A 22398-nucleotide genomic window follows, 5' to 3' on the forward strand; every position below is an offset into this window, starting at 1 on the left:
TTCTATTGACTTTCTTGGGTGTGAATCTGTCTTTTTATTTTACTGCTCCTGGTTTGATTACTACTCCAGAGTAATGGTTATTGACTGATTTTGAATAATTATAACATAAAACTCCAGGCCACGAGTTCCACCCTGGGCACCAGGTACATAAATTCGTGCTCAGCGACCCCCAAAACCCCCCGTGTAATGGTTTCAAATGATTTGGAATAATTATAACATAATACTCCAAACGACGAGCTCCACCCTGGGCACCAGGCATCTTGGAGACCGTCGACCACATGAAACTCTTGTTCAGCGACCCCCAAAACCCTCAGAGTAATGGATATTGATTGATTTTTAATGATTATAACGTAAAACTCTAGACGACGAGTTCCACCGTGGGCAGCAGGTACCTTAGAGACCATCGCCGATATGAAATTCGTGCTCAGCGATCCCCAAAACCCCCGATTATAAAAATTCAACTCATTTCCATCAATATTGCCCGAGTTCTAAATTTTTCATTTTCACCTCTTCGAGATGCACTTTTAAAATGCATTTTCTTATGCACAAAAATTTTTGCCCTAGATGAATTTAGTTCACAAAGTTGCCTGACACTCTCTCTAATCGAATGCAAAAAGTTGCATGACGATTCATCTTACTGCACAAAATTCCTAGGTTTAATGCTTCGTTGCTTCGTCTATAAACGAAGATCGGGACGAAGACTAATACTATTATTGTATGTTTTTTCTCATGAGCATCTTTCAGTGCGTCACAGTTTTTCGATTCCATTCTAACGCATTAAATTGTATGTGACAGAGAAAAACGCACGTCGGTGAATACATTTCATCGGTGACATTTATAACATTTATTCTAGTTGTCAATAGATGGCGCTATAATCGAAAAAAAATTATTTACGAATTATATAATATATCTACGAATATAATCTGTACAATTTAGAAGACTATACAAATCAAAGAATATAACATTTTATAAATGCAATAAACACAATTGATTTGTTTTTATGCCAAATAGCAAATAAAATGTGACAACTGTCAGATTTAACTAAAATGTCATGTCACTAAAATGTATATTATCACGGACTTACCTTTTTTTCTATCATTTGTGACGCACTGAAAAATGCTCATGAAAAGAAGCATATGTAATGTGATTTTGAACATTTTTTACTATTTTGTAATTTTTTAATTTTATAAAATTTCATCATTATTAATAAAAATTGAGTCCGACGCTCTTATAGGGCATAAGGACAACGAGAAGAAGATTAATAAAAATTGAAAAAAAAAGTTCTAATATGAAATGAAATATAGTAATTTTATTAATTTAATTCATAACTGATAATCACCAGTCGAATCAAGGAGGGGGGCGACAGAAATCGTTATTTGTCACATTTAAATGAGGTTCCGAAAAATGCAGTTTTTTCGAACTTATAGTATATTTTGATCGGAAAATGGCCAACATCACTCTGATATTAGAAAAAAACGAAAAAAAATGGTTGAAAATCGTTCTTCATTCACATGCAATTGAGGTTATGTGTTAATACATGGGAAAATATAAAAAAAGGATTGTTGTATTTTGAGCATGATCTGGTCTAAAAATGGGGCAAACCTGTTCCCAGTACATATTAGAAATAACAAAAATAATATATCAAAAATCCCTATTTATCGACATGCAGTTGAGTTTATGTACTAAAAACATGAAATGAAACAGCAAAAAAATGGATTATTTTCGAATTTTGAGGCAAAAATGGCAAAACTAACCTCTTCATTCAAAAGAACGAAAAAAAATACAGGAACAATTTAGAATTTACTTTTCCAATAAGTTTTTCAAAAATTATCTACATAAAAGATTAAATAAATAAAAATAACAATTTAGCTAAGGGGTTGTCTAGATGTACTTTGAAGTGCCCAATCCCAAATAAGAATCTACACGAGAGCAGATTTCATCATATTATCACGCTATAGTCTTTGCTAATATTTTTATGAAATAAAATTAAAATAAAATTGTAAATTAAGAAATTAGTATGTTAACCTGTAAATGTTTATCAATTAGCGCTCTGAGGCAATCAATTTGACAGTTGACTTATTTGTCCTCGATCTTATAGACAAATAGCCATATTTTGAGTAAAATTATGAGGATGATATATGAGGAGTAGGAGGTAACCTCGAATTGATATCAAATTCTGATCTTTCTGTGCTTATGTCAGAACATGAAAATGTTTCATAGTCAATAATTGTTTATTTTGATTTCTATTGTATATTGATGATGTATTGGTAAATATAGTACATAGTTGTATTCGGCCTTTTTGTAAAAACAGATGTTAGTGATAGACGACAGTTCATTGAATGCACAAGTATTGAATTGACCATAAGTCATCTCCACCCTGTTTATTATATATTCATTGCATATTTACTTAATTTTTTCTACAACCACTATTCAAAGTGCACTTTTCTGCACGGTTTTATGTTAGCAAACTTGATATTTTCTCACAGTATAAGATATTTGACATTAGTGTGCAGAAAAGTGACGTTTCTGTGCCGCAAAGTTCTTTTCTGCACAGTTGACTACCTCATTCTGAGTAACGTTATATTCTGTTTACATCCGTGGACTACCGCATTCTGAGTAACGTTATATTCTGTTTACATCCGTGGTTAAACTTTAGACAAAGATATAACCTATAAGACAATTATTATATTTAACTATAGCATAGAAACTAAATTATGGATGTTACAACTGTTGTATTTTACAATTTTATTCTTATTAAACATTTTATAATTATCAAATAACCAATAAGGATTTAGCAACCTGTGCAAGAGACGTCGAATGAAGTAGGTTTTGTGTAAATCCGTGACTGCATAAATATAATGTCAATAATGTGTAATAATTGTTTAAATTTAAACAAATTAAGGCAGTGCATTAATTTTTTAACTGATTTCTGTGCAATTTATTTAGGTATAAGGAATTTAAATTGATTAGTAGGTATTAATTAAATACAGTTTAAAATTTATCACATAGGTACCTATTAAAATTAATCGTCGTTTGGAAATTGTGATTTTTATTTTTAGGAAAAACTGTGCTTGTAGAAAAAGTATAGTGTGAAACACGTGCAGAAAGGTAATTTCTCACTCGTTTGAATTGCGGCACTCGCTTGCGCTCATACCGCAACTTTTCAAACTCGTGAGAAATTAGTACCTTTCTGCACTTGTTGCACAATATACTATTTCGTGATGATTGGAGAATAAGTATCTACCGTTCAGTTCTTGTTTTATTGTCCTTAGATGTGTAAATTGAAAATGTATTTATTTGTTGAACTTCCGACTTAATTTTAATGGCTAAACATTCATGAAGGTCTGTAACATTCTTGAATAATGTTTTGTTACTGTGTTTTGGTACTGTGAATAAGTGACTTAGGCAGAAAATATTTGTAGGTTTACTTATTTTGGAAATACATATTAAAATAATTTATCTACTTTCCAATACGCATAAACATTTTTATATAGTGTAGTTTTTTAATGGTCCAGTTGGGAAACTAGTTTAAATTTATTTTAACACTTAAAAACTGCCATTGAAAATAACTTTAGAAATTTTCCCATATTTAATTACTTATTAACATTTTAATATTAATGTGTAACTGTTTTAGTGCTACAATGTAAAATTTTATAACTCATTTAATAAATAAATTGGAGATGTGAATGAGAATAAGAAAGTTTATTGTATATGGATTTGAAAATTGGGCCAATGGCTAATTACTTATCTTTTATTATTTGCTATATTTATTTTATTGGAAGTTATCTTATATGGAGAAACAATAAAAAAGTTTTCTCTTTTACATCCTGATCTTTGTTTATAGACAATAGATTTTACATTTTGAAATTTGTATTTTTCTCTCTTGGATCTTTCCACAGTTAACTTACTTATTCCTGGACAAATCTACCTATCTTGCTAGCACTACTTCTATATTATATCATTCTCCAAATAATAGCGTCTTTGTTTTTTTAGTTGAGTTTATTGATCAATAGGCTAACTTAATAAACAATAATTCAACTGTTACGATTTGTAAGAAGTATAAAAAATATAGTAGTTTCACTTTTTGTGCAAAAACGAAGGAGGCATAATATATTATACAGTGCTAGTCAAAAGTCCGTACCCCCCTCGTATCTTTTGAACGGTTATTCCTATAATAGTGAAATTTGGAGGGAGGAAATAAACGGACGTAAGCTTCTTAACTAGTCATGACAGGTGACGTAGTAGTGACAGATGACGTTACAGAGCCACTGTGACCGATAATTTTAAATGGGACCTTATGGCAAGTGATACCTCGCTTGAAAGGTATTGAAAATACCTATTTAGTCATACTAATTTTGTTTGAGTTTAAGCTAATTTTGATGAATAAATGAAATAAATATAAAATTGTAGTTTCGTATTTAATTAATAAAAATTTAAAATTCCGCCTATCATTACTTGTCAAAAAGGTTGACGTTGACGTAAAAACTACTAGAGAATTGAAAAACGTCATCTTTTTGACAAAAAAACTCATAGGCGGACATTTGAATTTTTATTAATTAAATGCGAAAGTACAATATTATATTTATTTAATTTTTTCACCAAAATCAAAATCAACATAAACCCAAAAAAATTAGTATAACAGAATAGGTATTTTGAATACCTTTCAAATGAGGTATCACTTGCCATAAAGTCCCATTTAAAATTATCGGTCACAGTGGCTCTGTAACGTCATCTGTCACTATTACGTCACCTGTCATAACTAGTTAAGAAGCTTACGTCCGTTTATTTACTCCCTCCAAATTTCACTATTATAGGTATAATCGTTCAAAAGATACGAGGGGGGTACGGACTTTTGACTAGCACTGTATATGTTTTTCATAATATTAATATTAATTATCTATTCAGCGTTGTTATTGATAGCTATGGTTATATTAAATATAATTAAGTGCCAAAATGTGATGGTAAGTTTGTCAGGTTTTATAGCCTTATATGTACTGAGTAAAGTACTGAATTTTTGTGGAAAGCAGTTTGTCATCAATGGTTTGGTCCAGGCAGTGGCGGATTCAAGGGGGGTGTCACGGGGGTCATGACCCCCCCCCCCCCCCCCGACGGAAATAAATAATTGAAAACCCACTTATCCTAGGGGTGGTTAGACTAACTGACCTTGCATCAGAGAAAAGTACTAATAAAGTAATTTCAAATATAAGAAAAAGCTAAGTTAAATTTGTGGAGTTAGATCTAGTACTTATTTAAAAGCGAATAACTGGCCTAAAATAAAACTGGAGAATTTGGGAATAGGAAGTGGGGAAATAAAACTATAACGTCTATAACTACCTGTAATTATCAGCCATACTTTTTCATCGACTGACTTTTTATGACTAAATCAAAACAAAAGTTTTATAAAGATGTGTTAATAACATAAAATCTCAAGGAATAATATTCAATTATACTGAATTTGGAAATGCATGATAGCACAATTTGTATGCTGTTTAAAAAACTTTTAATGGGTTTCCCCGAAAAGTGCTTCATTTTTAGTCATTTCGCGTTGAAAAATTCGATTTGGTTTTTTACGAATAAGAACGTATTATTCATGAGCTACAACTTTTCTTTTACTGGGTCTATATACTTCATGAATACACTAATTTTTTTCGTTTTTCCATAAACTACATTTTTTATAAGAATACTTTTATATTCTAACTAATCATTGATGCATTACATGATGTGGTAAAATAGGTGTTTATTATGTTACCATAAGGGTTGGTAAATACCGTATCAAATAACTCATTGATTTTCTACTCATTGTGACCAGTATAGTCATTTTAAAACGAACAATAAAGAATAAGAAATGTTTTCAATGCACGGGTAAATTATCCGTTCCATAAAGTACTTTCAAACTATTTTAAGATTATAAACTATCTACTTTATTGCTACATTGACTTTTGCAATGTTCTTTAGATAAGTTAGATTCTAGAAACTAATAATAGGTCAGGGTAATAAGACAAAAATATACCCTCTTCGTGACACTTCAACAGAAAGGACACTGAAGCGTTTTTTGGACAGGTAACACATATAAGAACAAATTGTAACTATTTCCTGCGTAGGATCTGGCGGCCATTTTTATTTATAAACAATTTAGTGTCGAAAACCGGCCTTTTTTTCTTTTTTTTTTTCAAATTAATGGAAAATAGTAAGACTTATGGTTTTCTTAATACAGACATCTTCGATAGAATGGAAAAAGCTTTAAAATGGCGTATTACAAAGTTTAATACACTCATTTATTGTTAATATAATTGCGAAAAAAGGTCGAAATTAAAAAAAAAAAGTTAATTTCGCAATAACTATTGTAAAAATAAGTGTACAGCTTTGAAATTTTTGTCAAATGAGGGTTCTATAGTGCTTAATATGTGACCAAATTTCAAAGCGATTCATTCGATTGTTTAAATTTTATTCAAATTGTTTATCCTAGAGAGCTTTTTTGCAATAACATAAGTCAGAAAAAAATAACGTTAGAACCATTCTACGGGTGTCAAATGAAAGACCATGAACTAGACTTTCAAATTGGTTTAAAAAAGTGAATAAAAATGCATTTATTAACAAAAAATAATTATGCAAAAGTATCGTCAATTTTTCTTTATAAACTTTTTGAATAACTTAAAAAAATCTATTTTTTTACCGTTTTTTAGGTACACAACTGCCACTTAATGTTATGTATATGATAATTGATCAAAAATTGTAATAAATATATAAAATTTATTATACAGTGCTAGTCAAAAGTCCGTACCCCCCCTCGTATCTTTTGAACGGTTATACCTATAATAGTGAAATTTGGAGGGAGGAGATAAACGGACGTAACTTCTTAACTAACTCGTCATGACAGGTGACGTAGTTATGACAGATGACTTTACAGCGCCGCTGTGACAGATAATTTTAAATGGGACCTTATGGCAAGTGATACCTCGTTTGAAAGGTATCGAAAATACCTATTCAGTCATACTAATTTTGTTTGGTTTAAGCTAATTTTGATGAATAAATGAAATAAATATAAAATTGTAGTTTCGCATTTAATTAATAAAAATTCAAAATGCCGCGTATGATTACTTGTGAAAAAGGTTGACGTTGACGTAAAAAGTACTAGAGCATTGAAAAACGTCAACTTTTTTGACAAAAAAACCATAGGCGGACATCTGAATTTTTATTAATTAAATGCGAAATTACAATATTATATTTATTTAATTTATTCACCAAAATCAAAGCCAACTAAAACCCAAAAAAATTATTATGACTGATTAGGTATTTGGAATACCTTTCAAACGAGGTATCACTTGCCATAAGGTCCCATTTAAAATTATCGGTCACAGTGGCTCTGTAACGTCATCTGTCACTATTACGTCACCTCTCATAACTAGTTAAGAAGCTTACGTCCGTTTATTTCCTCCCTCCAAATTTTACTATTGTAGATATAACCGTTCTAAAGATACGAGGGGGGTACGGACTTTTGACTAGCACTTTATAAAAAAATGTTTATAAGGAAAAATTGAACAACATACTTTTGCATAATTTTATTCTGACTTATTTTATTGCAAAAATAATCTCTCTGGGATAAACTATTTGAATAACATTTATACAATTGAATGCATCGCTTTGAAATTCTTGTCATATATTAAGCCCCAAAGAACCCTCATTTGACAAAAAAAAAACAAAACGGTGTAAACTTATTTTTACAATAGCACGGTTCCCGGGAAGGGGGGTTATCGTGGGAGGTCTTGTCACTGGGAATTTTCCGGCGTCAACTTATTTCTTAATGATTCTTTAGTCAAAATTCACTGAGAGCGAAATCGCAGCACGTTCTTTTTTTAATTAAGCGCGAAATGCATTTTTTCTGCACAAATTCCGTAAGCATTTTACATCGTTTGAAATTCATATTGTATTACCAATATTTTTTTTCTTTCAAAAAGCATCAAAAGTTTTAGTTTTGGTGACATTAATACATTAGCCTGAATTTTTTCAGATTTTTCTGACTACTCTAAGACCACTTTTTGAGGCTTTGAAAATGATTTTTTCACTTTTTTAACAGTTTTAAACGCTTTTGAGATAGTGTTCTTTTCCCGGGTGTGAGTATATAAATATACTTTATTCAATTTAATTATATTATTAGTATATTATATAAAGACAAAATACAAGATTAAATTATGCGCCAATTTAAAAAATTGACTGTAAGAGAGGTATGAATTTTTGCATTACGGGTGTTACAGGTATAAATTCAATAACCATGCCGAATTCAACAAAAAATTAGTGCCGTACAAAGGTATAATGGAACGTATATTGAAAAAGGCATTATAATGTCACAATAATATTATTATTAAAAAAAAATTTTTTTCTTTTTCAGTACAAAAATTATTGTAACACTTTGTTAATTTATTATACATCTAATATCTCTAATAATTGTTAATATATATCTGCATATTTATTTATATAATAAATAATATAATATTATAATTATGTATGTTATCGAATTTCTACCTGTAACATCTATAGTGCAAAAATATGTATCTCACTTATATACTCTCGGACAAAAATATTGCATATGCATGTGGAATTAAATTTTTTGTGCTGCTATCCTTAGCCCCCATGTATCGTAGGAATAGGATTTATTTTTCGAATGCCAAGTATCACATAAATACTATAATCAAATTTAAATCTGATCTGGGCTATATACTGCCCAATATAATTTTTAAATTGAATCTCATCAAGATAAGTATTCACTATGCTAACGACAAGAAGTGCATTAACACCAAAATGACATACCCAATATGGCTTTCAAATGGCAAAACATGATCTTTTAAAATGTTTTCAATGTACATATCAGTTGGCATTCGCCTATTCACCTTCACGTGTTCGGTATGTCCTTTCAAAGCAATACCGCTCCGTAGCACTATGTCGCCACTACCAAAACTAACGTTCTGTATGAGGTTACAACTGACATACTATTCGCCAACTCTTCTGTAGACGAAGTCTTGTAAATCTTGCTTCCATATGGTGAACGGTATGCCAGATGTAACCTCATACAGAGGGTTAATTTTGGTGGTGGCGGCATAGTGCTATGGAGTGGTATTTCTTGGCAAGGAAATACTGAACTTGTGGAGGTTATTGGGTGAATGACAGCTGTACATTAAAAACATTTTAGATCATGTTTTGCCATTTACCAGCCATATTGGATAACAAATTCGTGTACCATGACGCAGGTCTTAATGTCGGTAGAATAGTGAATACTTACCTTAATGAGGTTCAATTTAAAAATTATATTGGCCACCATATAGCCCACATCATCATCATCATTCTCTTTGCCTTATCCCTATGCGGGGTCGGCTTCCCTAATTGCATTTCTCCACACAATTCTGTCTTGGGTCATATCAATGTTAATCCCCTTTACCAACATGTCCTGCCTTATCGCCTCCCCCCAGGTCTTCTTTGGTCTTCCTCTCCTACTCCTTCCAGGAATCTGCACTTCAGCTATTCTTCGTATTGGGTGATTAACGTCTCGACGTTGAACATGACCAAACCATCTTAACCTATGCTCTCTCATTTTGGCATCAATTGGTGCCACACCTAGACTTCCCCTAATATACTCATTTCTAATTTTATCCTTCTTTGTCACTCCACTCATCCATCTAAGCATTCTCATTTCCGCCACATGCATTCGTTGTTCCTCTTTCTTTTTCACTGCCCAACATTCAGTTCCGTACATCATAGCCGGTCTTATGGCTGTTTTATAGAATTTTCCCTTCAGCTTCATTGGAATTTTTCTGTCACACAACACACCACTCGCTTCTTTCCACTTCATCCATCCAGCCCTAATTCTACTGCATGCATCTCCATCTATTTCTCCATTACTCTGTAATACCGATCCTAGGTACTTAAAACTATTGCTTTTCACAATCATTTCACCATCCAAAGATACCATTTTATTTGTAGTAACTCCATCTTTAAATGAACATTCCAAATACTCTGTTTTTGTCCTACTAAGTTTTAAACCTTTTTCCTCCAGAGCTTGTCTCCACTGTTCCAGTTTTTGTTCTAGGTCTCTTTCACTATTTCCTACTAACACGACATCATCAGCATACATTAAGCACCATGGAATGTTACCCTGTAGTTTCGTTGTTATCTGGTCCACAACTAATGAGAATAAATACGGACTAAGCACAGAACCTTGGTGCAATCCTACTTTCACATGAAATTTATCAGTCTCTCCCACACCTGTCCTAACACTAGTCGTTACTCCCTCATACATATCCCTCACAATCTTTACATATTCACCAGGGACTCCTTTCTTATTGAGTGCCCACCACAGAATCTCTCGAGGAACTCTATCATATGCTTTCTCAAGATCAATGAATACCATATGAGCGTTTGTTTCTTTACTCCTGTATTTTTCCATCAATTGCCTTATAATGAAAATTGCATCTGTTGTTGATCTACCCTGCATAAAGCCAAATTGATTCTCGGATATTTCGGTCTCTTCACGTATCCGTCTGTCAATTACTCTTTCCCATATTTTCATGGTGTGGCTAAGCAGTTTTATAGCCCTGTAGTTTGTACATTGTTGTATATCTCCCTTGTTTTTGTAAACAGGTACCAGTATACTGCTTCTCCATTCGTCTGGCATTTGTCCGACTTCCATAATTCTATTAAATAGACCTGCTAGCCACCTTGTTCCTGTCTCTCCCAATGCTCTCCATACTTCCCCAGGAATATCATCTGGTCCTACCGCTTTTCCTTTCTTTATTTTTTGAAGCGCTTGAGCCACTTCCTCGTTGGTTATTTTGGTGACCATTGCTGCTACTGTCTCCGTTGACTCTACAGGCTGTCTGTCAAATTCTTCATTTAATAAGCTGTCAAAGTACTTTCTCCATCTCTTTTTGACTTCCCTTTCGTGAACTAGTATTTTATTATTTTCATCTCGGATACATCTAATCTGATTAAAATCTTTTGCTTTCTTTGCTCTCTGTTTGGCTATTTTATATATCTTCGTTTCGCCTTCCCTGGTATCAAGTTGATCGTATAGGTTTGAATACGCTTCTGCTTTGGCTTTTGCTACTGCTACTTTCGCTTCCTTTTTCGCCACCATATAGTTTTGAAGATCTATGTCGGATCTGGTTTCTTGCCACTTTTTATATAATATTCTCTTCTCTTTTATTTTTCCTTGTACTTCGTTTGACCACCACCAAGTCTCTTTATCCTCAAACTTTTTTCCTGACGTTTTCCCAAGTATTTCAATAGCAGTCCCCTTAATACTACTGGCCATTTTTCTCCAAATTGTATTAGGGCTTCCTTTCATGTTCCAACATATTTTTTCTACTATTCTTCTCCTGAATAGACCTTCAACCACCATATAGCCCACATTAAATTTAAATCCGATTATACCATTTATATGAAACATTAAAACATCGGATTCTGAAAAGAAATCCTATTTCTATGACACTGGGGGCAGCACAATTTTTTTTATTTCACACGTTAATTTCAAAATGTGCAAAATTTTTGTCCGTGAGTGTATATTAGTTTGTTTTTCAAATTGGCGCCTAATTTAAGCTTGTATTTTGTGTTTATATGTATACTAATAATATCATTAAATTGAATAAAGTATATTTATATACTCACACCCGGAAAAAGAGCACTGTCTCAAAAGCGTTTAAAACTGTTAAGAAAGTGAAAAAATCATTTTCAAAGCCTCAAAAAGTGGTCTTAGAGTAGTCAGAAAAATCTGAAAAAAATTCAGGCTAATGTATTAAGGTCCCAAAAACTACTTCTGATAGTTTTTGAAAGAAAAAAAAATTGGAAATACAATATAAATTTCAAACGATGTAAAATACTTACGGAATTTGTGCAGAAAAAATGCATTTCGCGCTTAATTAAAAAAAGAACGTGTTGCGATTTCGCTCTCAGTGAATTTTGAGTAAAGAATCATAAAGAAATAAGTTGACGCCGGAAAATTCCCAGTGACAAGACCTCCCACGATAACCCCCCTTCCCGGGAACCGTGATAGTTATTGCGAAATAAATTTTTTTTGAAATTTCGACATTTTTTCGCAATTATATTAACAATAAATAAGTCTAAGTATTAAACTTTGTAATACGCCATTTTAAAGCTTTTTCCATTCTCTCGAAGATGTTTATACAAAGAAAACCATAAGTCTAAATGTTTTCCATTAATTTGAAAGAAAAAATAAAAAATGGCCGTTTTTGACACTAAATTGTTTATAAATAAAAATGGCCGCCAGATCCTACGCAGGAAATAGTTACAATTTGTTCTTATAGGTATTACCTGTCGAAAAAACGCTTCAGTACTCTGGCTGTTGAAGTGTCATGGAGAAAACCTTATTACCCTGGACTATAATGTAATGTTTGCAAAAATGCATCTCGATCTGATAGCAAGATTAGCTAATAATCTTTCTCTCGGATATGTAAGAGTGATTAAATTGTGATTCAAATGATAATACTTAAAGGTGTGGCTGCACAACCATTTACCTGAATTTTTATTTACAGATAAGAGCCGAGAAAGAAAAATGCGAAGAACAAAAAGAAATTATAGAAAGGGAGAGAGATAAAGCTCTGCGGATGGTAAGTTTAATTCTTGATATTTTTACATTTACTTATGAGGACTTGATGGAAACAAACGTAACTGGTTATTAAACTACTTAAATCTTTTAGAGAGAATAGCCATTGAAGTGGTCGATGATCGGATAGGATTTTGAACTTTCTTCCAAATAAATAAGGTCGAAAATATTTAGTAGCCCATACGATTGCAAGCATTTCCTTTTCAATAGTGGAATATTTGAGCTATGTTTCGTTCAGTGTTCGTGATGCATATGCAATGGGTTTATCTTGTCCTACAGGACCCTGTGACAGGATAGTCTGTGGTGAGATCGAAAGGCTGCATAAAATCCGGGTATTGTAAAAGTGGTTCGTTAGTTAGCAGGTTCTTGCAGATTTTAATACAGTTGAGGAATTGTTCACTGTGTTCTATCTTGGTATCTTTCTTCAAACATGAGGTGAGAGGCTTTGTTATTTTTGCGAAATCCTTGATGAACTTCCTGTAATAGCCAAGTAGTCCGAGAAATCCTCTAATCTCTTTTGCTGTCCTTGGTATGGGATAGTCTATGATGGCTCTAATTTTGCTTGGATTGGATTTTATTCCTTCAGGAGTTACGACATGACCCAAAAATTCGACTTCCTTTTTCAGAAATTCGCATTTATCTATCTGTATCTTGAACTTTGTTTCTCGTAATCTCTCGAAGATTTTCGTAAGGTTGACCATGTGTTCCTGGATTGAGGTTGAGTATACGATAATGTCATCCATGTATACTAAGCAGATGTCTCCTACGTATCCTTTAAGCACGTTGTCCATTATTCTCTGGAATGTAGCTGGTGCATTCTTCAATCCAAAAGGCATTCTGAGATATTCGTAGTGGCCATTTTCTACGTTAAATGCTGTTTTCTGTATGCCGTCTTCTGCCATTTCTATCTGGTGAAATCCGCTGGCTAGATCGAGGGTGGAAAAATATTGATAGCGTCCTAGTTTGTCGAGGATGTCCGTGATATTCGGGATCGGGTATCAATCATCCATAGTCTTCTCATTCAACTTCCTGTAATCGACTACGATTCTCCATTTGATTTTTCCTGAGGCGTCTGGTTTTTTCGCCACGACCCATATCGGCGACGACCAGGGCGACTGACTTGGTCTGATGATACCTTGGTCCAGCATTGATGTTATCTGCTTGTTAACTTCTTCTCGATGAACATGTGGATATCGATATGATTTTGTGAAAACTGGGACTTCATCTGTTGTTCTTATATGGTGTTTTATTTGATTTGTAAATGTTAAAGTCAGATCAGGATTATGGAATATGTCTGCAAATTTTCTGCATAAACGTCTGATATGCATCTCCTCTTCTGGATTTAGATGATCTGTTCTGATGAGGGGATCAATGTCTATTAGTGTTTCTGTTTCCATAGGAATGATGTCCGAAGTGTACAGATGATATTCATGAAGATCGGAAATATGTATAGGTTTCTTGATACACGAAAGTTTAACAGCTATGCAATTATAAGTAAAATTATAATTATTCAATAAATTTATCTCTTCTGTAATTATTTTATTTTTAATTAAAATTGCTGTGCCTCCGTACCCATCAGGGCGATCAGATCTAAAACAATTATATCCTGAGAAGTTATAAAATTTTTCTGGTTTAAACCATGTTTCTGATAACATGGCCACATATACATTTTTTTGAATCAGTAAGGCTTCTAAATTTGGTTTATTAGAAACTGCTGAGCGACAGTTCCATTGTAAAAAGTTTATAGGGTTAGTTGTGTCTGACATGATGTTTGAAATAGTAACTCTTCTTGTGAGATTGCTGCCGTACTTAAGTATTTATTAATTTGTTGTATAATCTCTGTTTTTGATTTGTCTAAATTTTCAGTGAGTTTTAATGAACTAATTATATTAAGAACCAATTCTAAAATTACATTATTTAATTATGATGGTACTCCTTGTGTTTGCAAGTTTGTTGTATTTGTATGCTCTGTATATTTAGACGTATTATAAATACCACCTTTTTGTCTAGGAATATTTTCTTGAGAAAGTATTTCTTTTCTAGCTGATTCCAAAGGATTGGGAGAACTTGGCCGGTGTCGCTTAAAATTTATTTTTTCTGGGTTATTACTGCTGAAGAACATTTGTGAGGAGAATTTCTTTGCGGATGAAGCTGGTTGATTTGGAATTACTTGATAAGATTGCTCATTCTGATTAGAATTGGTTGGCAAGGAAGAACTACTATTTCTGGCAGCAATATTGGCATATGAAACTTTCGGAATTTGTTTACATGCATCAAAGAAATTTAGATTTAATGATGACATCGTATTCTTAATTTGTTTCTGTCTAGAAAATTCAGGACATGAACTTAGGTGTGTAGTCAAATGACTACCTTGACAGCTGAAACAAGTTGGAGTATATTCATTTACTGTACAATCTTTTGTATTATGGAAATCATGACATTTGTTGCACCTGGGACGTGCTTTACAATGAAATCCAAGGTGTCCAAAACGAAGGAAAGAGAAACATAATAGAACTTTTTGAACATAGGGTTCGACGTCTTTAATCACTTTATTAATTGTGATATATTTAGGAAGAGTTTGTGCTTTAAAATTAACAATACATGATTTTGTTGGAACTTTGTCTATTATTGTTTTATCTTCAATATGTTTCTCTACCTTTCTATTTATTCTTCTAACCGAAACTACTTCGAACTTACAGGGCATATCATATTGTTTAATTTTATTTTTGATATATTCTTCTGAAAATTCTATATCTATGTCCCTAATTATGCCCTGTCTATGGAGTATAAACTTCGGAACGTAAACATCTAAATTGTTGTTTGTAAACAATGAGCAAGCTTTTTGATTGATTAAAAAATTGGCTGATTGATAATCTTTAAATTTAATTCTAATTCTGTTCTTGCCTATTGGATTAATACTAGTAATTTTGTTATCTAAATTCGAAAAATTAGAGAGTATAATGTCGCCAATTTTAATAGCATTAAGCTGACCTTTAAAGTTCGTAGTATTATTTTCTATATATACATGAAAAGGACCTACGTCACTGCTCTGATATAGGAAATGTTCTCTTATATTGTCTGTAGAATTATCAGATTTATTACTTACAGTTTCTCCTTTATTTTTTGATTTACCGTCCCATGTGTTATTTATATTGATGTCACTTTTCTCTATATTATCATCTTGATCCATCCTGTTAATATCTGGAGGTTTATCTGGAGGTCTCCCTGCATAGTCCATATTAAATTTTAAAGTTTTTAATAATTGAACACTTTGTCGCTTCCAATTGACGTCTCCAAACGGAAACCCCAAATGGGGTAAAGTAGATTCAAATACAATTAACTTCTAGGTTTTTCTTGGTCACTGGGAATAAATCCTATTAAGGATGTAATAGATCGAGTTTTACAAGCCCAAAATATATTATTTCACTATTTAAATAGTAATTTTCAGGAGCTGTTTTTTAGATGACTGTATTTGACGTCTACAAAAGTCAAAAAAGTGTTTGATGATGATGAAACAGTCTTAGTCTTAGTGTGTGATTCATTATTAAAAAATAGCATTTGGTATGCCGTGTTGTTCCCTTGACACAAAACTACCACTTTCTTCTCTTAGATCTTAAATTATAGTAGGTACTAGAAAATAAAAAAAAATAATTATTACATTTTATGTAATTATCAAATAGGTTCATTCGGACATTGTGAGATATTAAAACTATAACTTTGATTTTTATTTCTTTATTTGCTTTGACCACTACATGTTTCCACTGAGTTCTTAATAATCCTTGAGTAGGATATTGTAAACGTATCATTTAGCAAAGATAAAAGATGAGGATGGAGATGAGAATTTTGAGCCACTCCTTCTTTAAGCCCCTTACTAATTAGCTAACTTTATAGATGTCTTACTTACCACGTATCTTTTAATTAGCTGCAGGAACAAGCGAAGGAATCCGAATACAATAGAAGAAAATTGGAACGAGCTAGGCAAGAGGTCGTTACCCACATGACTCGAATAAAGAATGAAAAAGATTCGTTAGAGAGAGAGGTAAGTTTGGTCCATATATCTTAAGTTAAAATTGAAATTTGAAAATCGTTTATTGTTAGAAGTTACCAACAAATTATTGCAGAAAACCTTAATCTTAACCTTATTCCAAATGACTTTGTAATAGGATTAAGATACGTGGGTTATTTATAATATAGAATAAATTAATTTCTAACCAACGACAAGCTGCGACAACACGAAAATCCCACGAATCAGGCGTCTGAAATTGGCGTCTTAGCTCATCTTGAAAGTGAATGAACTATAATCATTTTTATTTCATCCGCAGCTATGTTAAATTATTTTAAGCATTTTATCTGTATTTTGTCTGGTGCATTTATTTATAGTGCCATATACTTTGAAACTGTAGCATTAGTGGAGGGTATTGTTTTAGTAGAGTTTGGCCGAATTCTGTATGAGATAAGAAGATAAGTCTATACTAAATTTACAATCAAGATGCACTAGAAATAAACAAACCAAGACACGTTAAATGCTTCTAGGAGCACTCCCGAATCATAATTTACAATGTATAAACTTTGAAAATCATGATTTTTGATTTACAATGTATTTACATTGTAATTAATTATGATTTGGGAGTGCTCCTAGTAGCATTCAACGTGTCTTGGTTTGTTAAATTTTTACTGCATCTTGATTGTAAATTTAGTATACGTTATAATATTCCAGAACCTTATTATTAAGGGAGGGCTGTGGACTGTGCACTAATTAGAGTCTACTTTGTTCTACCCATTGTTTGACTATCTAACCTTTCGAGTCTATTTTATAATGTCCCTATTCGTTATTGTGGTTGTTAAAGTTGCTCAAATCTAATATTAAAATCTCTTAAATAAAGATTTTTTGGGACCAAAATTATTTGGCGGTATAGCCATCCCCTTGATTTATACAGGGTGTTTGGTAAAGAATGGGCCATAGCTTAATCTTAGATTCCTGAGCTTAAAATATGTCGATTTAAGCTAACTTACCTTAGTACCAAAGTTGATAATAACCGAAATACAGGGTGTTAAACAGTGAAGTTAAACTTTTATTTTATTTATTCTTGAATATTTCCTGACAAGCATGGGTTAACAACACGAAATTTGGTAAGCGGGGTTTTTTGGGATGAGAAATCTAAATTCGCCACCAAAAATGATGTATTGTCCAGAAGGCCACATACGCCACATGCGTTCAGCGCTCATGTAATACATTCAATATTTTTAATCCCCCACTCAACATACTTTTTGAATCAAAATTTTTATTCTCTTAATATTTTTACTTAAAAAAAGGTATATTACATTTATCTCGCTAAACTCAACTGTTTTCGAGATAAACGCGATTTTAAATCTGCGATACAACATAATTTTTTGCATAATATCATTGTAGTTAGACAAATAAAAAAAATTGTAGTTAGACCCGAAAAATAAACTTGAAACCATAATAATTGTGCCAGTTCTCATATTTATGTCATTGCATCGCAAATTCCATTTGAAGAAATTTGCGATACATTTTTGTAAATTTTTATGATTTATAGTTATTTTTCGGGTGTAACTACAATGATATGCAAAAATTGGGTTTCCTCGCAGATTTAAAATGCGTTTATCTCGAAAACGGTTGAGTTCAGCGAGATGAATTTAGTATACCTTTTTTAACTAAAATTATTAAGATAATAAAAGTTTTGATTCAAAAAATAGGTAGAGTGGGTAATAAAAAAAATTTAACCTATTAAATGAGCGCTGAAAGGCGTATGTGGCGCCCTCTGGGCAATACATAATTTTTGTTGGCGAATTTAGATTTCTCGTCCCAAAAAACCCCCGTTTTCCAAATTTCGTGTTATTATCCCATACCTGTTAGGAAATATTCAAGAATAAAGAGAATAAAAGTTTAACTTTGACACCCTGTAGTTCGGTTATTATCAACTTTCGTACTAAGATAAGTTAGCTTAACTCAACCTATTTTAACCTCAGGAATCTATGGTTAAGTTATGGCCCATTCTTTACCAAACACCCTGTATATGGATGTGATCTATTAGTACTTTCACATATATACTAAGGATTTCCACAGTTCTTACTGTATTCCTTCACTCAACCGTTCTCTCCATTTCTGTCTGTTTTGCCAGTCTCCTGCCTGTAGATTTCGTCTTTCCATTGCTTCGTCCACTTCATCTCTGAAAGATCTTCGGGGTCTGCCTCTCTTCCTTCTTCCTGCTGGGCTCCATCCACTCTGTTATTTTATTTATCCAACGATTTTGGTCTACTTTTCTGACATGTCCGTATCAGGTTAATGTCTTTTTTTCTATGTATACTCTGTCTAATATACTTACCGTTGCACGTCATCCGCGTCATAGCCCGTGATGTCACATGATACCAACACGAAAGATTTAAGCGGTAGGTGTGTTCTTTTTAGAATCATTTTGCCGAGTACACTGGAATTACAGCCACTAGACAAGTTTTATTATATACGCGTAGAAATAATATTTGAAGATTTCTATTAATGTTAACTTAAAGAAATACACAACAATATGTTTCATTTAATTTGTATAAATGGATTATAAAGTGTTTTTATTAAGCACATTTGTTCGGAACACACTGTAACTGTAATCAAATGAAAGTGATATTTGGAATAAATAAAAGTAACATTTATTTGACAGTTGCGGTGATGCCATTTCATATTTGTTTTTATTCTTTACTATAATAGTCCAAGTAATATACAACAAAACAAATTAATATTCAATGTAAACAAATAAAAACTTTAGAAATAGAAAACAAGGATTAAGTTATAATCTTATGTTAAAGTAAATAATAAAAACAGTAAATCTAATAAAACAAATACTTATAGGCCAGGAACCATAGCTATTCACCTCGCAATTTTTACAGAATGGATCGATTTGCTTGAACATTTGAGAATAAGTAGTGGATAGTATAGTCCAAGGATCAAAATCTATATCATGCCGAAAGGCGCTTTTACCATGGGGGTGGTTGCCACCCCATCTCGGGGGTGGAAATTTTTCATTATATTTTAATCGCAAAAGTTGGTAAAAACGTTCAGTCTAAGCAAAAAACGTTCTATACATTTTTTTTGATAAAATTGACAGTTTTCGATTTATTCGCTATCGAAAGTTAAACGTCAATACTTTTAGAGTTATTTGCGAGTGAATATGTTCATTTTTAACAAAAAAAATCACGTTTTTGACGGTTTTTTGCAAATAACTCAAAAACTAAGTATTTTATCGAAAAAATATTCGTAGCAAAAATATAGCTAATAAAAAAGTGAAAGAAATGGTGTATGCTAGGCATGAAATTGGTTGACCCAGTAGAAGCAGAGTTGTAGCTAATGAGAAGTAGGTTCCTCTTCGTCAAATTTTAAAGCGAATATTTCACCTTGAAATAACCAAAAAACGAAGCACTTTTCAGGGAAAACTGATTACAACTTTTTTAAAGAGTTTAGAAAAAGGTTTATTTTTGTTTTTAAAAAAACTTCTAACATTAAAAGTAAGTGAGTTACGCTCAAAATATTGTTGGTAGCTTTTATTATTTGATAAAAAAATCGCGAAAATCACCCCCTAATTAGCATCCCAAATAAAATTAATCGTTACCGCCTCACCTGTTACTTTGCTTATGTATTCTTTATGTGATCTGTAAGTTCCATCGGTTCAAAGTGCTTGTTTTTGAAAAGGTTGTAGTTAAACTATCTTGAACGAGTCACTAATCACGAGTGTATGCAAATTTTGAACAGTCATGCCATAACTAATTTTTGTCTACCAGGAAAACAAAAAAATCCAAAATATTCAGAAAAGCAAAAGGTACATTTTATTACTCTTTGGGATTTTTGGTATTACTAATAATTTTTAAGTTATTTTGAAAAACAAATGGAATTTTTTTCAAAAGTAGAAATTTTTTTTTATTTTAAAACCAATTTTTTCAAACCTGAACAGTTTGAACCAATGAAACTTATAAGTAGATCATTATAAAGAATACCTAAGCAAAGTAACTTGTGAAGCGGTAACGACTAATTTTATTTGGGATGCTAATTAGGAGTGATTTTCGCGATTATTTTTACCAAAATATAAAAGGGAGCAACAATATTTTGAGCGTAACTCTCTCACTTTTAATGTTAGAAGTTTTTTTAAAAAACAAGAATATTATAAACCTTTTTTTTCTACAACCGTGTTAAAAATGCAATTTTTAGCACTCCATACGAGCGTTAAAAATGCTACTTTAAGGCACTAGTGCTTTAAAATATTTTTAAGGCACTGCAGTTCGTATTGACCGTATAGGCAATTTTGATGTAATGTCAAAAAAAAATATATATAAAAATGGAATGTCAAGTTCAAGTCAAAGTTTTTGTAGATATTGTCATGTAATTACGTTTGTAGAAAAAATATTGTATGATATGCGTGTTAAAAAGTACATTTTTAAGGCACTCATGTGAAAAACTTTCACATGCGTGCCTTAAACGTGTACTTTTAACACTTATATCATAAATAACTAATAAATATTTAAAAAAAGTTGTAATGCGATTTCCCCGGAAAGTGCTTCAGTTTTTGATTATTTCACTTTGAAATATTCGATTTGGGATTGGACGAATAAGAACGTACTTTTCATTAGGACGAATAAGAACCTACTTTTCGTTAGCTAGAACTCCGCTTCTACTAGCTGTACAGACTTCATGCATACTGTATGCATGTATGCATGTATGCAGCATACACCATTCTTGTCACTTTTTTATAAGCCATATTTTTAGTAAGAATATTTTTTTCTATAAAATACTTACTTTTTGGTTTATTTTCGAAAATCCGTCCAAAAACATGTTTTTGTTGGTAAAAATGAACATATTCACTCGCAAATAACTCGAAAAATATTGACTTGGTGAAAAAACTCTATAGAAAAAAAGTTGCTTATAATTAGTAATTTTATCCAATTCCGGATTTATTTTGAATGTTTATTTTGTCACCACCGAGATGGGGTACTCTCCTCCATTTTACAAAAATATAAGAGATATAATGTAGAATTGTAAACTTTTTCTTATACAGTCGAACCCGCTTATTGGAGTAGCCTTCGTGCCAAGAAAATTATTCCTAAAACCGGGATATTCCAATAACCGATCATCGGTGGCTAGTATTACAAATGTTTCCTGACCTCAAATTTCTATTCCTTAAACCAGGATATTCCTAAAACCGGTATCCTAATATTCTAATAAGCGGGTTCGACTGTATAATAATAGACAATTTCAACTATAGGCCAGGAACCGAAGCTATTCACCTCGCAATTTTTACAGAATGGATCGATTTGATTGAAAATTTGAGAATAAGTAGTGGATAGTCCAAGGATCAAAATCTATATGATTCCGAAAGGCGCTTTTACCACCCTATCTTGGTGGTGGAAATTTTTTATTATATTTTGAGCGCAAAAGTTGATAAAAACATTCATTCTAAGCAAAAAATGTGCTATACATTTTTTTGATAGAATTAACAGTTTTCGATTTATTCGCTATCGAAAGTGTTCGTTTTGTATAGAAAAAATCAATGTTTTTCGATATACCTACTTACTCATTTACGATTCACTCAATTTTTGCCGTAGAAAAATTTTTTTCAAACCACGTTCTTGGGAATTAAATAACATACAATTTTATATTTAAACATTTTTTCGTATCTCTGATGCAAATCTTTCTATTCTGAAGAAAAGGGCCTTTTTTACCAAACTACAAAAATTCGTTATTCGCTTTTAACTTCAGTTTTTTAAAAACTAATCATTATAAGCCAGCC

At 32.1% G+C, this 22398-nt stretch overlaps 1 protein-coding gene across 1 annotated transcript in view; it reads left to right on the forward strand.

The window, feature by feature from the left end:
• The window catches only part of LOC114335854 (liprin-alpha-2-like), a 307595-nt gene that overhangs the window by 161888 nt on the left and 123309 nt on the right, over positions 1–22398 (forward strand). The window contains exons 4-5 of the mRNA XM_050653655.1: positions 12540–12614; positions 16533–16649. Of these exons, the coding sequence (XP_050509612.1) occupies positions 12540–12614; positions 16533–16649 (192 nt within the window). The remainder of the gene's footprint in view (positions 1–12539; positions 12615–16532; positions 16650–22398) is intronic.

This window comes from Diabrotica virgifera, chromosome 6 (assembly GCF_917563875.1).
Source record: "Diabrotica virgifera virgifera chromosome 6, PGI_DIABVI_V3a".
NCBI classification, from domain to species: Eukaryota; Metazoa; Arthropoda; class Insecta; order Coleoptera; family Chrysomelidae; genus Diabrotica; species Diabrotica virgifera.